Below are 13,162 nucleotides of genomic sequence, written 5' to 3'. Positions count from 1 at the left end.
TATAAGGGATCCCTGTCTCACAGCCCATTTCTCCTGAACCTACAGGATGTCAAATTAAGTATTCTGAATGTTATTTCATAGTGAGAGGTTACTGATGGTTTCATTTTAAAATATAGGTAAAGATGGGGCCTTCCTGGTGGCGCAAGGGGTTAAGTCTCAGCACTATGAAGCTATCAGCAGCCACTGCAGCATGAGTTCCAATTCCTGGCCAGGGAGCTACCCACATGGCACAGCAGACCTATCTCACCCACTGTTCTCCTCAGCAGTGTATTTCAGTCAATTTGTCTGTTCTGCTCCCGACTCTGTCACTGGTGAATGCTCTCACACACACCCCTGCACCTCTGGCCTACACCCCAGCTCTTGTAGACATAAATAAATAAATCTTTTTAAAAAAATGTAGGTGAAGATGGATTAACAGAGAAAACTACCCTTCAACCCCTTGCCTTCAGGATAAGGGAATCTCTGGAAGGGTTGTTTGCTTTTAACAGAACATCACTGCAATACTTTTCTAACCCCTCACCCTTACAGTCGCTGCTACCTATACTTACATGCCTCATGAAATCTTGAATATTTAATTAACTGTTGAGGGTTCATCAGAAATTAACCCTTGGAGCAGTTAACTATATTCAGTTAAGGTACAAGGTAAATAGGCTTTGTTTCTCTCCCTTCTTCCTGTATCTACTTAGCTGACCCTCTGACCCCCTCAAGTTTTTAGATAAATGCTACTTTCTCCGTGAAGCCTTCCCTTACTACCCTTTTATAACACATAACTTTGTACCCCAAAATGCCTAGTATTTCTTCTTATCTCTTCCCTACTTTAGCCTTCTTATTAGCATTTATCTTCTATTATTTACTGTACTATATATTATACAAATACATATTACACATATTTCTGCCCCCATTTCACAAAAGAGAAATGAACCAGAAAAGAAAATCTCAGATACATTGCTATAGCCACAGGGCCTAGATCAGTACTAGATCAGTATATATAGCATGGGCTTAGAAATATTAGCTGAATAGATGAAATAGTTAAGATATCAATGACCAGCAGAAAATAAAATTCCAGAAAGCACTTGCACTTTCTTTTCTTTTAATGTTCAATTTTAAGGAAATTTACTAAATTAGCTATTTCTATGCAGTAATCTTTAATGTGAATGATATTGGAATGTATGCTTCTAATGACAGAAAGAAACCATTAGGTGAGCTAAAGTCCAGAAGGAATAATTTTCCAGACAAGTGAAAAGTACTAATATTACAGTAACCTGAGGTTCAGCAAGTGTTATGAATGTTCTTATCTAACATTATTAAAATATGTCAACTTTATAAGGAGCCAACATGTCTTCAAAAGTACTTTGGGGCTTCCCCGGTGGCGCAGCAGTTGGGCGCTGGGTTGTGAAGCTGCCCGCGGCCTCTGCTGCGCCGGTTCGATCCCCGGCTGCCGGGAGAGGGTCCCATGTGGCGCGCGGACCTCTCCTGCCGCCCGCTGCTCCCCTCGGCAGTGTACTTCAGTCCTTCTGCCTGCTCTGTTCCCCGCTCTGGCTCTGGTGAATTCTCTCGCCCTCCCGTGCTTCTGACTGTACCCAGTGCATGTGTAAATAAATAAATAAATCTTAAGAAAGAAAAAAAAGTACTTTGCCTGTGCCTCCCCGGTGGCGCAGCGGTTGAGCACTGGGTTGCGAAGCTGCCCGCAGCCTCTGCAGGGCCGGTTCGATCCCCAGCTGCTCCCTGGCCACCGGAGGAGGGTCCCACATGGTGTGCAGACCTCTCCTGCTACCCGCTGCTCCCCTCAGCAGTGTACTTTGGTCCTTCTGCCTGCTCTGCTCTCCCCTCTGGCTCTGGTGAATTCTCTCACCCTCCCGTGCTTCTGACTGTACCCAGTGCTTTTATAAATAAATTAATCTTAAAAAAAAAAAGATTAAAAAAAAAAGGACTTTGCCTAGTACAGAATCTATATATACAAAATGCTCAGTAAAAATTGGTGACAATTCCAACTCCTTAACTAAAGTGTATCTGTGTGTATATGAAATTAAGCAGTTAATTTCTGTTAGTCACAGAAAATTTGCCATTTAACTTCATATACTTTGCTTATTCTAACAGACTTTCTCCAGTAGTGAATTATAGGTATAGTTGAGCTCAGTAACTCATTGCCTCTATAGCTCTAATAAAATTAAGTTTATCACTACAGTGAGAGACACTCAAAAACCTTTACTAAATGACTGTATGAGACAACAAGGGAGATTTTAGCAGAGGGTAATTATACTGTTCAAATAAGAAATGAAACGCACATGTCTCTCAGAAGAGTTATTTTTTGTATGTTTACCTCATCGCCTAAAATGGTCCTAAATCTAGTGAGAAAAAACCCTGCACATACCAATATCTGCCCCATAAGCTACTGATCTTCCTTAAACATAATAGGCCTTATTCTAATACAGACACTAAAATTTAATGAACCAGAAAAGAATCCCAGATACTCATTAGGAGAACAGACTCACCTTTGAGCCTCCCGATCATCTTTAGGATTGTAATTAGACAGGCAATCCAGGATGAAAATCTGGCCCCATTCAGTACACTCATTCAGGGCTGTCAGCAGTTTATTAATGTTCTGTGGGTTCAGATCAAGTAAGTTGCTGTTTGGGTGAGACTCACTGATTTCAGACAATGCTGCTACAGCATTAGCGACCACCTGGGAAAGAAGAAAATATAACCTTGATTTACCAAGGATAATATAATTATAGACACATAATCAATCTTCTCTGGATCACTTCATACCTAGATCTCAACTCATAATCATTCCCGAATATTTTATGTTGTTGGCTAGAAACAGATAGTTTTCAAAATATATATTAAACCACTAATTATGATATATACGGCTTCCTAGTGGTCAGGCAACCCAGAATTAAAATGATTCATACATTAGCAGAGAGCCACACATGATTTGCTATTAAAATATTAACAATTTTAATAGCACTCAAAATTATGAATTGATTCAAGACATACAAATAACTATAAAAAGCAGTTAAGTGTGAATTTGAAATATGTATATTAGGCAATGGAGAGAAAAATCTAAGCCAAATAATTTTATGTGTGTAGAGGTGTGCATATGTGAGGGATGATGGTGAAGTGATATTGTTAATCACATCATGAGTTTGAGAGTAAAAAAGTGTGAGCTTGAAATCCTAGTTAACTATTATATAATATTGGGACAGCACATAATCTGTGAAATTTCCTCATCTGAAAATGAGATAATTTAATCCACTTCATAGATTAGTTTTAGTTTTGAGGATAAAAATCAAACATTATATGTTTAAGTGCTTTCTCCCAAGCTTTATGCAATTTTAGGTGATATTACCAAAATTCAAGACTGAGAGGTTAATTTTACATAATAACATCTCTTAACTTGGGACATATTATATAATCAGTGGCACATCCAATAGGAAGTATTTTTCTATACACAAAATAATACATATTATAATCAACGGCATCTTAGATTCAATGAAATGTTATCTCAAATGTATCCCTTTTTCAGGCAGCATGAAAAATGAAAAATTACTACCAAATATAAGAAAGTATACCTGCATCCTCACTTACAGATCTGGTAATTCATACTAGTTATAAGGGAAAAAGTGAATACTCTATCAAAATCATAGACTATTTCTAATATAACAAATCTATAGCCAACAAATATTTAAAGTAACTTAAAGACTGCAAAAACTCCCAAAAGCAAACCAACACACACACACACACAAAACCCACACTACAGTCTTATACAAGTGAATTTAAAACCACATTTTGTCATAAGATTCCCAGTGGTTACTAAAAATTATCAAGGTAAGGCTGACTACAAATATTCTACAGGTATAAATGAGCTCTGACAAGGTTTCAGCAATTATGTATATTGAAAAAAGGTTAACTCACTGTTCGTTCTTACTAGAGTTCCTTCCTAAAAGTTTAAGAAACTATGAGTAATCTTTTTCCTAGCAAGAGAAGAAATACAATGGCCATAAGTTTGCTACTGATTTTAATAGACACATTATCCGAGTGGTTTGCAGATATTCCAGCACATGGTATTACCTAGAAATTTAAATGTCCACAGAAGGGACATGTTGTTTTAAATAAGCAATTCTCTTAAGGCAATCTATTATTATGTAAAAGAAAATGCCATAAATAAAATTGCCTTCCACTACAATTATTTTAAGAACAAAAATACTTCCCAATAAATTTCAAATAAAAAGAACAAAAATTCAAAGGTGAAAATCCAAAGGTTCACTCGGTAAGTATTATCATAGACATATTACATAATCAGAAAAAATTATCGAGTCCACCTACCACACAGCACCACAAATGAGGTTCTTTTCTGAATTAAAAAGTGAAACAATTCCCTATATTATCTCAGTGCTTTAATGCAGAGAAAAGAAATTACCTATAGATGGCCTCCCTGGTGGCCCAGGGGGTTAAGTCTCAGTACTATGAAGCTATCAGAATGAGTTTGATCCCCGGCCAGAGAGCTAACCCACATGGTACAGCAGACCTCTCCTGTTTTCCACACTGCTCCCCTCAGCAGTGTATTTCTTTTTCTTTTTTTTTTTTAAAGATTTAATTTATGCATATAAGAACTGGGGTACAGGCCAGAGGTGTGGGGAGTGAGAGAATTCACCAGAGACAGAATGGGGAACAGAACAGGCAGACTGACCAAAATACAAGCAGTATATTTCTGTTCTGCTCCCCATTCTGTCTCTGGTGAATCCTCACACAACCCTACCCCCACACCTCTGGCTTATACCCCAGCTCTTGTATGCATAAGTAAATAAAATAAATCTTTAAAAAAAAAAAAAAGAAATTTCCTATGGATAATAAATGTGATAGATCTGATTAAAGTTTAAAGAATTAAATACACTGAAAGACCAATGCCTATTCTCACCTACTGCTGTCAAAACATACATGACCAGTTTTGGTTACTGGTTGTCCAAAATAAACATCCTCCCAAACTTATTATTGCTGCCAGTTAAATCCATTTATTGCTTAAAAAAAAAAAAAAAAAAAGGGAAATATACACGGTCCTTTAATAGGAAATGTGGAAAAGGTAAGAATTGAGGGAATTTTAAAAAGCGATGGGGAAGTGAACAGGACAATGAACAGAAGAACACTTAGTATTCTGTTATCACAAACAAATGGAAATCAAACCAAGTGTGTATAATGTAGCTACCAAAGTATATGTTCTGGTGGTACAGATAGACAATTCCTACTTATGAGACTAAAACAAGAAGGAAATAGGGAAAAGTCTAATTAAAAGACTCAGCAACAACCTTCAAGGTCTGAACAGATTTATGCTTTAGTTTTTACAATTCTTTTGGTTGGAGCCCCTGAAGTCTTGAATATAAAGTAAAAATAAATTAACCAAAGCTATCATAATGAAATACATAGGTGGTTTCTATATTTTTATCCTCCTAAAAACCAGCAGTTTGGAATCTTTTTTTTTTTAAAGATTTATTTATTTATGCATACAAGAACTGAGGTATAGGCCAGAGGTGCGGGGGTGTGTGTGAGAGGATTCATCAGAGACAGAGTGGGGAAAAGAACAGGCAGATTGACTGAAATATACCGCTGAGGGGAGCAGTGGGTGAGTCAGGAGAGGTCTGCTGTGCAATGTGGATTAGCTCCCTGGCCGAGGATCGAACTCATGCTGCTGTGGCTGCAGACAGCTTCACAGGTTGCAGTTTAACCCCTTGCACCAGGGAGGCCCAGTTTGGAATCTTGACTTCTCCTTTTTAGAGGTACCTCAAATGACATGTTAAAACCACAGAGCAATATGTATTTGTTCTTAGTGTATTTCTGTCATTTATCATCCCCTTAAGGATACAATGACTAGATAGTACCTGTTATATTTTTTCTCCTCTAGTAAAACTTAAGAGCTCATGTTTTAATCCAAGCTACTCCAAAATGCCAACTGATAATATACCTACAATATTACATTCTATAATGGCCCATTTCTGTCACCCCCCCACCCCCATCTTCTTCCCTAGAGTGAGATTACAAACTACTCATTGAGTCAACACATCTCATTGTGGCCAGATTATAAGCATTATTTTCACTGCAGCCCTATTCACAATAGCCAAGTTATGATTTGAAAGTGAGTATGTAAAACAAGCCAGCACAAAAGTGACACGAGAGGCACTTCCTACACAAATTTAAGGAGGCACCCCATTTGTGTAAGCACCAGGTCAGCATTGGAAACTTAAATTTTGTATCCTGGGTGCCAGGGGTGCCTTGTAAGCAATATATCCAAGTGTAGCAGGGAAAAGTTCTGCTACTGAGAAATATGAGAAGAATCAGAAAGATTTTCTATTTAGAGGGCAGAGGTCCAACAATTTGATATCTAATATTGACATCTGCTCTTGGGAAAACTATAATAGAGATACAATTAAAAAAAAAAGACTAAAATACAATAAAAGAAAGTTCCTAAAAACATATTTCAAAACTCTATTAAGTAGTCTTAAATTACCATTGGATTTGAATCTGCTATGAGATCCCGCAGAGAATCCAGAAACCCCTGATCTTCCACCATTTGGGCATTGATATCATGGAGTTTTGCCACACAGACTGCTGCTGTTTTCCGGACATAAGGGTCTTCATCCTTCAAGCACTTGCGGAGAGGCTCACAGAGATATTCTGTGATTTTGTCCACCCGGATGCACCCCATGGTTCTGACTGCCAAGGCTCGAATAAGAGGATTGGGATCTTCACAGTCCTATGAAAAACAACCATTGACAAGAACAGATGTACATGGTAACTAAGAGTAGAAAGTCTAGATTACATAAGACACAAAAGAATATCTCATTAATTTGAAACATTCATTATTATTACTTAATTATTATTTTATTATTGATTAATTATTAATATTTCATTAATTTTAAGTTTCCCTTTAAGATTATACATATCTCCCATGCTACTTCTTTCTCAAGCACGAATCTTAGTTGCGTATTTAATCTTAGGAATTAATTTAACCATTTTATATTCACAATGGAGGAATAAATGCCCAGTAGGCCTCATTCAGGGCTGGGAAGAAGCCTAGTGACCTGCTGTTACCAACCCCAAAGTCATTAGTAGACGTCTCTGAAAACAGAAAAGGCCTTACGGTTTGTATCCTAGTACAGGAAAAAAAATAAAGAATTGGAAAAATGTGTCTCACACCTCAGTCAGTCTACAAATATCAAATAGGGAAAAAAGAGGACTGGATTTCTGAGGTCTATGACAAAGGAAGTAAAGGAGAGCATAGAAGGTAGTTTTAGTCTTACCTAAGTTCCTGGAGTTAAGCGTCAGAGAGGGTGCTCTGAGATCCAATTAACATACTCTTCTTTATTAGCAAGTATATTCAAATACAGTACAAATACTTAACTGAGAACGCTCCTTGACTTGCCCTACATTAAAAATTTTCTTTAAACAGGGTCTTCCTGGGGGCATAGGGGTTAAGTCTCAGCGCAATCACACTATCACTGCTGTGGCCAGAGTTCGAGTCCTGGTCAGGGAGCTAGATCATATGTCTCACAGCAGACCTCTCCTGTCTTGCCCGCTGCTCCCCTCAGGGTATTTCAGTAAATCCGCCTGTTCTGCTCCCCACTCTGTCTCTGGTGAATCCTCTTACCCCACCCTGCACCTCTGGCCTATACCCCAGTACTTCTATGCATAAATAAGTCTTAAAAAATTTTTTTTTTCTTTAAACATTATAAACCTATGGATATACTATTTCCAAAATATATAAAGCAAATCATTTCCAATGATATAGTCTATATATGAACTGCCAGGTAGAAAGAATGAAATGCTATCTTTTCTGAGTCTATAAAACATAATTTAACATGGAAAAAAATTCCATAAGAAAGCATGTTATTTTTCAAAATAATTTAATAGAAGCTTATTTTTAAAGCTGTCTGATTTTTCTTTTTAATGCAGACTAAACTGCAAAGGAAGAAAATTAACTGAAAAACTTTTATTATTATGTCCATCAAATCTAATGACAGGAAAAAGTAGCCTGGCTACTCAATTTCAAGCAATTTTTTAATGGTCATATTTTAAGATGTAACTTGGGGTCTTAATCTGACAAATGTAAAGATGGGGTTTGTTTTAAAATTATCTAGTGGTAATACACATCGGAGATATGAACCTAGTTCCTCTGAATCATGTACAGTGATACAAGCAAATGTTACCTCAAATAAACAAATTGTCTAGTAGGAGAAGGGATACAGTTAGGAAATAAAAAAGACTGGTGATGACCGACTGGGAGAAAATTTTTGCACACAACACTAATGATAAAGGACTGATCACAAAAATCTACAAAGAGCTGATGAGACTCAACAAAAACAAAAAAAAAAATCCAGTAAAAAAATGGGCAGAAGAGCTAAAAAGAAACTTCTCCAAAGAGGAAATACAAACGGCCAACAGGCATATGAAAAAATGTTCAACATCACCTGTAATCAGGGAAATGCAAATCAAAACTACAATGAGATACCACCTTACACCAGAGAGAATGGCACATATTAAAAAAACTAGCAACAACAAATGTTGGCAAGGATGTGGAGAAAAAGGAACTCTCCTGCACTGCTGGTGGGAGTGAAAACTGGTCCAACCACTGTGGAAAGCTGTGTGGAGATTCCTCAACCTGTTTCCATATGATCCAGCAATTCCACTCCTAGGTATTTACCCAAAGGACACAGAAACATTAATTCAAAAGGGCACCGCACCCCTATGTTTATAGCAGCACTATTTACAACAGCTAAGCTATGGAAACAACCCAAATGCCCCAAAATAGATGACTGGATCAAGTAGATGTGGTACATATACACAATGGAATATTACTCGGCAATCAAAAATGATAAACACATGCAATTTGCAGCAACATGGATGGAGCTGGAAGGGATCATGCTCAGTGAAACAAGCCAGAAAGGAAAAAAAAAAAACGAATGGTTTCACTCATAGCAGGAATTTAGAAAACCTAAATAAGGGGCCAGGAAAAAGACTAATTATAATAAAGTAAAAACCAACAAGCAACTATAAACCAGAGACACAACACAGGGAGGGGAGGAAGGATTAGGGTCAAAATAAGGGGGGTTGGGAATTGTATGGGGATTATAACCAAGATGAAAATGCATACATTGTGCAAAAATGAAAAATGATGTAATAAATATATAAAATAAAAAAATTTAAAAGACTGGTGATGAGTTGGTAACTACTGAAACTATAAGATGGACATTTAAGAATTTATCATACTATTATTCTCTCTACCTGAATGTGTTTGATAATTTCCACAATTAAAACATTAATCATCTGTTGCAAGATCTAGTAAATGAAACAAAGTAGAAGCAGTAACTTGTGTAGTTTCTAATACTTCTAACCCCCATAAGCTTAATGTCTAAGATAAAATAGGTAAAGTCCCAGATTACTGGTAGAACAATATGATAGGCCCAATCTTTGTCAGTTCTGGAAGATAAACAGGTTTCACTGGTTTCTTCTCCCATCCTCTGGCAAGGATGCAAGCCCAGCTAACAGAAGGCTCACCATATGGTATGAACTGGATGTTAACATGCTGGCATATAGAATACTTAAAATATGAACATTCCAGTCATTGCCAGTATATCTCTTGAGGTCCTCTTTTAGAAGATACTGCTTATTTCCAATGCAAATGCTAATAATTACATCAAGAGAAACTTCTAAAAAGATTATTTGAGGTAGAAGAGACTGCTTTTGATTCCTCAGGGTAAAATTACCTTCACAAAGCTGTTGACAGCCATGATAGCCATGTCTGGCTGACTCTTGGCATAGTTCATCAAGTAGAGATACACTAGCTTCTTTAGTTCCAAGTTGTCAGTCTGCATACAATTCACAACATCTGGGAAGAGAGAGCTAAGAAGAGAGGAGAAAAGGAAAATAAATAGATGATGGTGCCATGACAAAACACAAAAGAAGTAGCCATATTTGAGAGACTGATTTGATGCCAGGACAATGTTCCCATAGAGATGATAATTATCACAAAGATGAATTACTAAAGAAAATGGTCCCAAGATCGCCACACAGATTTTTAGAAAACTTTTGATTATGCAAATTTTCAAACAAAAAAAAGTAGAGACCAGTATAATGAACCCAGTGTATCCATTAACCAGCTGTAAAAACTGATCTGTGTCCAATCTCAGATGCTCAACCCATTTTTCCCTTGCTCCAATCCCTACCCCTTCCAGTTATTCTATATTATTTTTAAACAAACCCTAGACATTATATCATTTCATATATAGTATTTTAGTATGTATCTTTAGGAATCTTTTTTTAAATCACTGTCTTTATCACCCCCAAAACTAATAATAACTCTTCATATTTATCCACTGCAGCTTCAGAGCACTACCATTATACTTTGAACAATCACATTTGTCACATTTATACACCCTTGACCAGTAGTGGCAACTTATCCAGATCCTGAATCCTTGTGTTGTTAACTGTATTTTTAAAAGCTTCCTTGCAAGATGCTCATTCTATACATGTCTAACCCTAAACTGGCAATTAGTAATTGCCTAAGAGGTCCCCATTACTTTTTATTTATGTTTAACACTGCACATTCAGACAAATGGAAACCTGAGTGTAATCAAATACAAAAGTTGGTATTTTTCCCAAGTTTTAATCAAATTCATGATTTACCATTCTTCTGTAAAGCTGTAGGAAATTTGTTTCCATTAGCAAATAAGTACCAATTAGCAAAGAAGAGTTGAATGTGTCAAATAGTAAAGTGTAAGCTAAATATTTAAAATACAGATTAGGGCCTTCCTGGTGGCCCAGCAGATTGAGTGCAGCGTGTGGAGCTGTCCACAGCCTCTGCAGCACAGGTTCGATTCCCGGCTGGCCAGGGAGATGCCCACATGGCACGGCAGACCTCTCCTGTCTCGCCTGCTGCTCCCCTCGGCAGTGTTTTCGGTCTGTCTGCCTGTTCTCCCCACTCTGTCTCTGGTGAATCCTTTTGCCCTCCCACACCTCTGGCCTGTACCTGAGCTATTGTATAAACAAAAAATAAATCTTAAACAAAAAAAAGAGGAAGATTTATCACAAAGTCAAAACTTTACCATATTACCAATGACTTCTGCCCTGGAAAGCAAATTATTTAACATGCATCTATGTAGGTACTTAACTGTGGTTTCACACACATGTAAACATTTAACAAACACTAATAAACACTCTTCAAAAGTGTTCTATCCATTTCCTCAGGGACTAACTCATGTTACAAACTAACCACAAAACCAGTAAATAAATAAATGTGAAACATTAATCAACAGTAAATTTAAGATCTTAAATAATTAAATTCCCATACCCTAAACAAGAAGATCTTGATCAAAACTAATTAGGTACCAACCTAGAAAAGCTAGAAACCTGAGCTTTCTAATGTGATAGCTACTGTTCACTTGTGGCTACTGACTACTTACAAAGTGGCTAATCCAAACTGAGGTGATATAAACATAAAGCACATTTTAGATTTTGAAGTCTTAGAATCAAAATTACAATGTAAAGTATCTTATTAAAATTTTTATATTGATTTCATGCTGAAATGATACTATCTTTGATACACTGAGTTAAGTAAAATATATTAATTTCTGTTTTACTTAATACAGCTACCAGAAAATTTTACCTATGTAACTTATCACCTACGTAACTTATTTTGATGAGTGAGCACTGAACTTAAAGAGTGGACAAAATTATGACAACCTAGAGAGGAAGGGGAAAGTTAAGAGCAAATTGTGGAGGGAGCCCAATCAATGGTCTCATGGTAGAAGACTATGGATGCCCTGGTGGTAGGTGTGGTAACATACATCTAAATTATACACATCATTGTAAACCAGTGTTGCCTCAATAAAATAAATAAATATGACAGCCTATAAATACCTACTCTTTCTCTATCCGCTATTTTCCTTTTAGCTATCTCTCTAGGCACAAGTCAAATCCATCTCTTCAAAGGAGGGTTTTTCAACTATTCCTATTTACATTAATTTTCATTTTGTAGAATTGTTACTGCCTTTAGAAAGACATATTAGTACTTAATTACATAACCATATTTTATTATTTCCTAATTTGGGGTATCTTCAATTAGTAAGTTCTATGAAGGCTAAAAGATCTTATATATCCTTTTGTTTGAATTTTGATATACGGTATAGTGCCAGGCACAAACACACACAATTAGCAGATTAACAGATATTTATTGAACATACATAAGAAACTCAAATGGCTTTCAACTTTTCTGTAGGATGTAGAAATAAATTTGGTAAAAAAACAAAAGCCTCACCAGCAAAGTTTACTAACTTTCTTTTTTTTTTTTAATAGAGGCATGTTTATTTATTTGTTTGTTTGTTTTGTTTATACAAGCACTGGGTACAGTCAGAAGCGCGGGAGGGTGAGAGAATTCACCAGAGCCAGAGCGGGGAGCAGAGCAGGCAGAAGAACCGAAGTACACTGCTGAGGGGAGCAGCGGGCAGCAGGAGAGGTCTGCACGCCATGTGGGACCCTCCTCCGGTGGCCGGGGAGCAGCCGGGGATCGAACCGGCACCGCAGAGGCCGCGGGCAGCTTCGCAACCCTGCGCTCAACCGCTGCGCCACCGGGGAGGCCCAAAGTTTACTAACTTTCACTGACTCCTCTGTACTGCTCTCACTTTACAATTATTCCTCAACTGAAAAAGCCCATTAGAGGGCCTCCCCTGGTGGTGCAGTGGTTGATCGCTGGGCTGCGTAGCTGCTCGCAGCCTCTGCAGCGCCGGTTCAATCCCCAGCCACGGGGCGAGGGTCCCCGCATGGCACGACAGACCTCTCCCACCGCGCCCGCTGCCCCCCTCAGCAGTGTATTTCGTCAGTCTGTTCTGTTCCCCGCTCTGGCTCTGGTGAATTCTCTCACCCTCCCGCACTTCTGACTGTACCCAGTGCTTAAATAAATAAATAAATCTTTTTTAAAAATTAAAAAAAAAAAAAAGAAGCCCATTAGGGGCCTCCCTGGTGGCACAGGGTTAAAGTCTTAGCACTATCAAGTGATTGCCAGCCACTGCAGCATGAATTCAATCCCTCTCAGGCAGGGTAGCTAACCCACACGGCAGGGCAGCTTCCCCTACTGCTCCCCTTAGAAGTGTATTTCAGTAGATTTGCCTGTTCTGCT

At 37.7% G+C, this 13,162-nt stretch overlaps 1 protein-coding gene across 2 annotated transcripts in view; it reads right to left on the bottom strand.

Moving 5' to 3' along the window:
• Window positions 1–13,162, bottom strand: part of AP2B1 (adaptor related protein complex 2 subunit beta 1) — a gene marked incomplete at its 5' end in the record, with an annotated part of 93,233 nt that overhangs the window by 70,221 nt on the left and 9,850 nt on the right. For both annotated transcript variants that reach the window (XM_084239399.1, XM_084239400.1), the window contains 3 exons: window positions 2,493–2,683; window positions 6,500–6,745; window positions 9,756–9,891. In XM_084239399.1, coding sequence (XP_084095525.1) covers window positions 2,493–2,683; window positions 6,500–6,745; window positions 9,756–9,891 — 573 coding nt within the window. The remainder of the gene's footprint in view (window positions 1–2,492; window positions 2,684–6,499; window positions 6,746–9,755; window positions 9,892–13,162) is intronic.

This window comes from Talpa europaea (assembly GCF_964194135.1).
Source record: "Talpa europaea genome assembly, chromosome: 7".
Taxonomy (NCBI): domain Eukaryota; kingdom Metazoa; phylum Chordata; class Mammalia; order Eulipotyphla; family Talpidae; genus Talpa; species Talpa europaea.
Note: the sequence above shows the minus strand (reverse complement) of the source record. Positions and strands in the feature narration are given on the sequence as shown.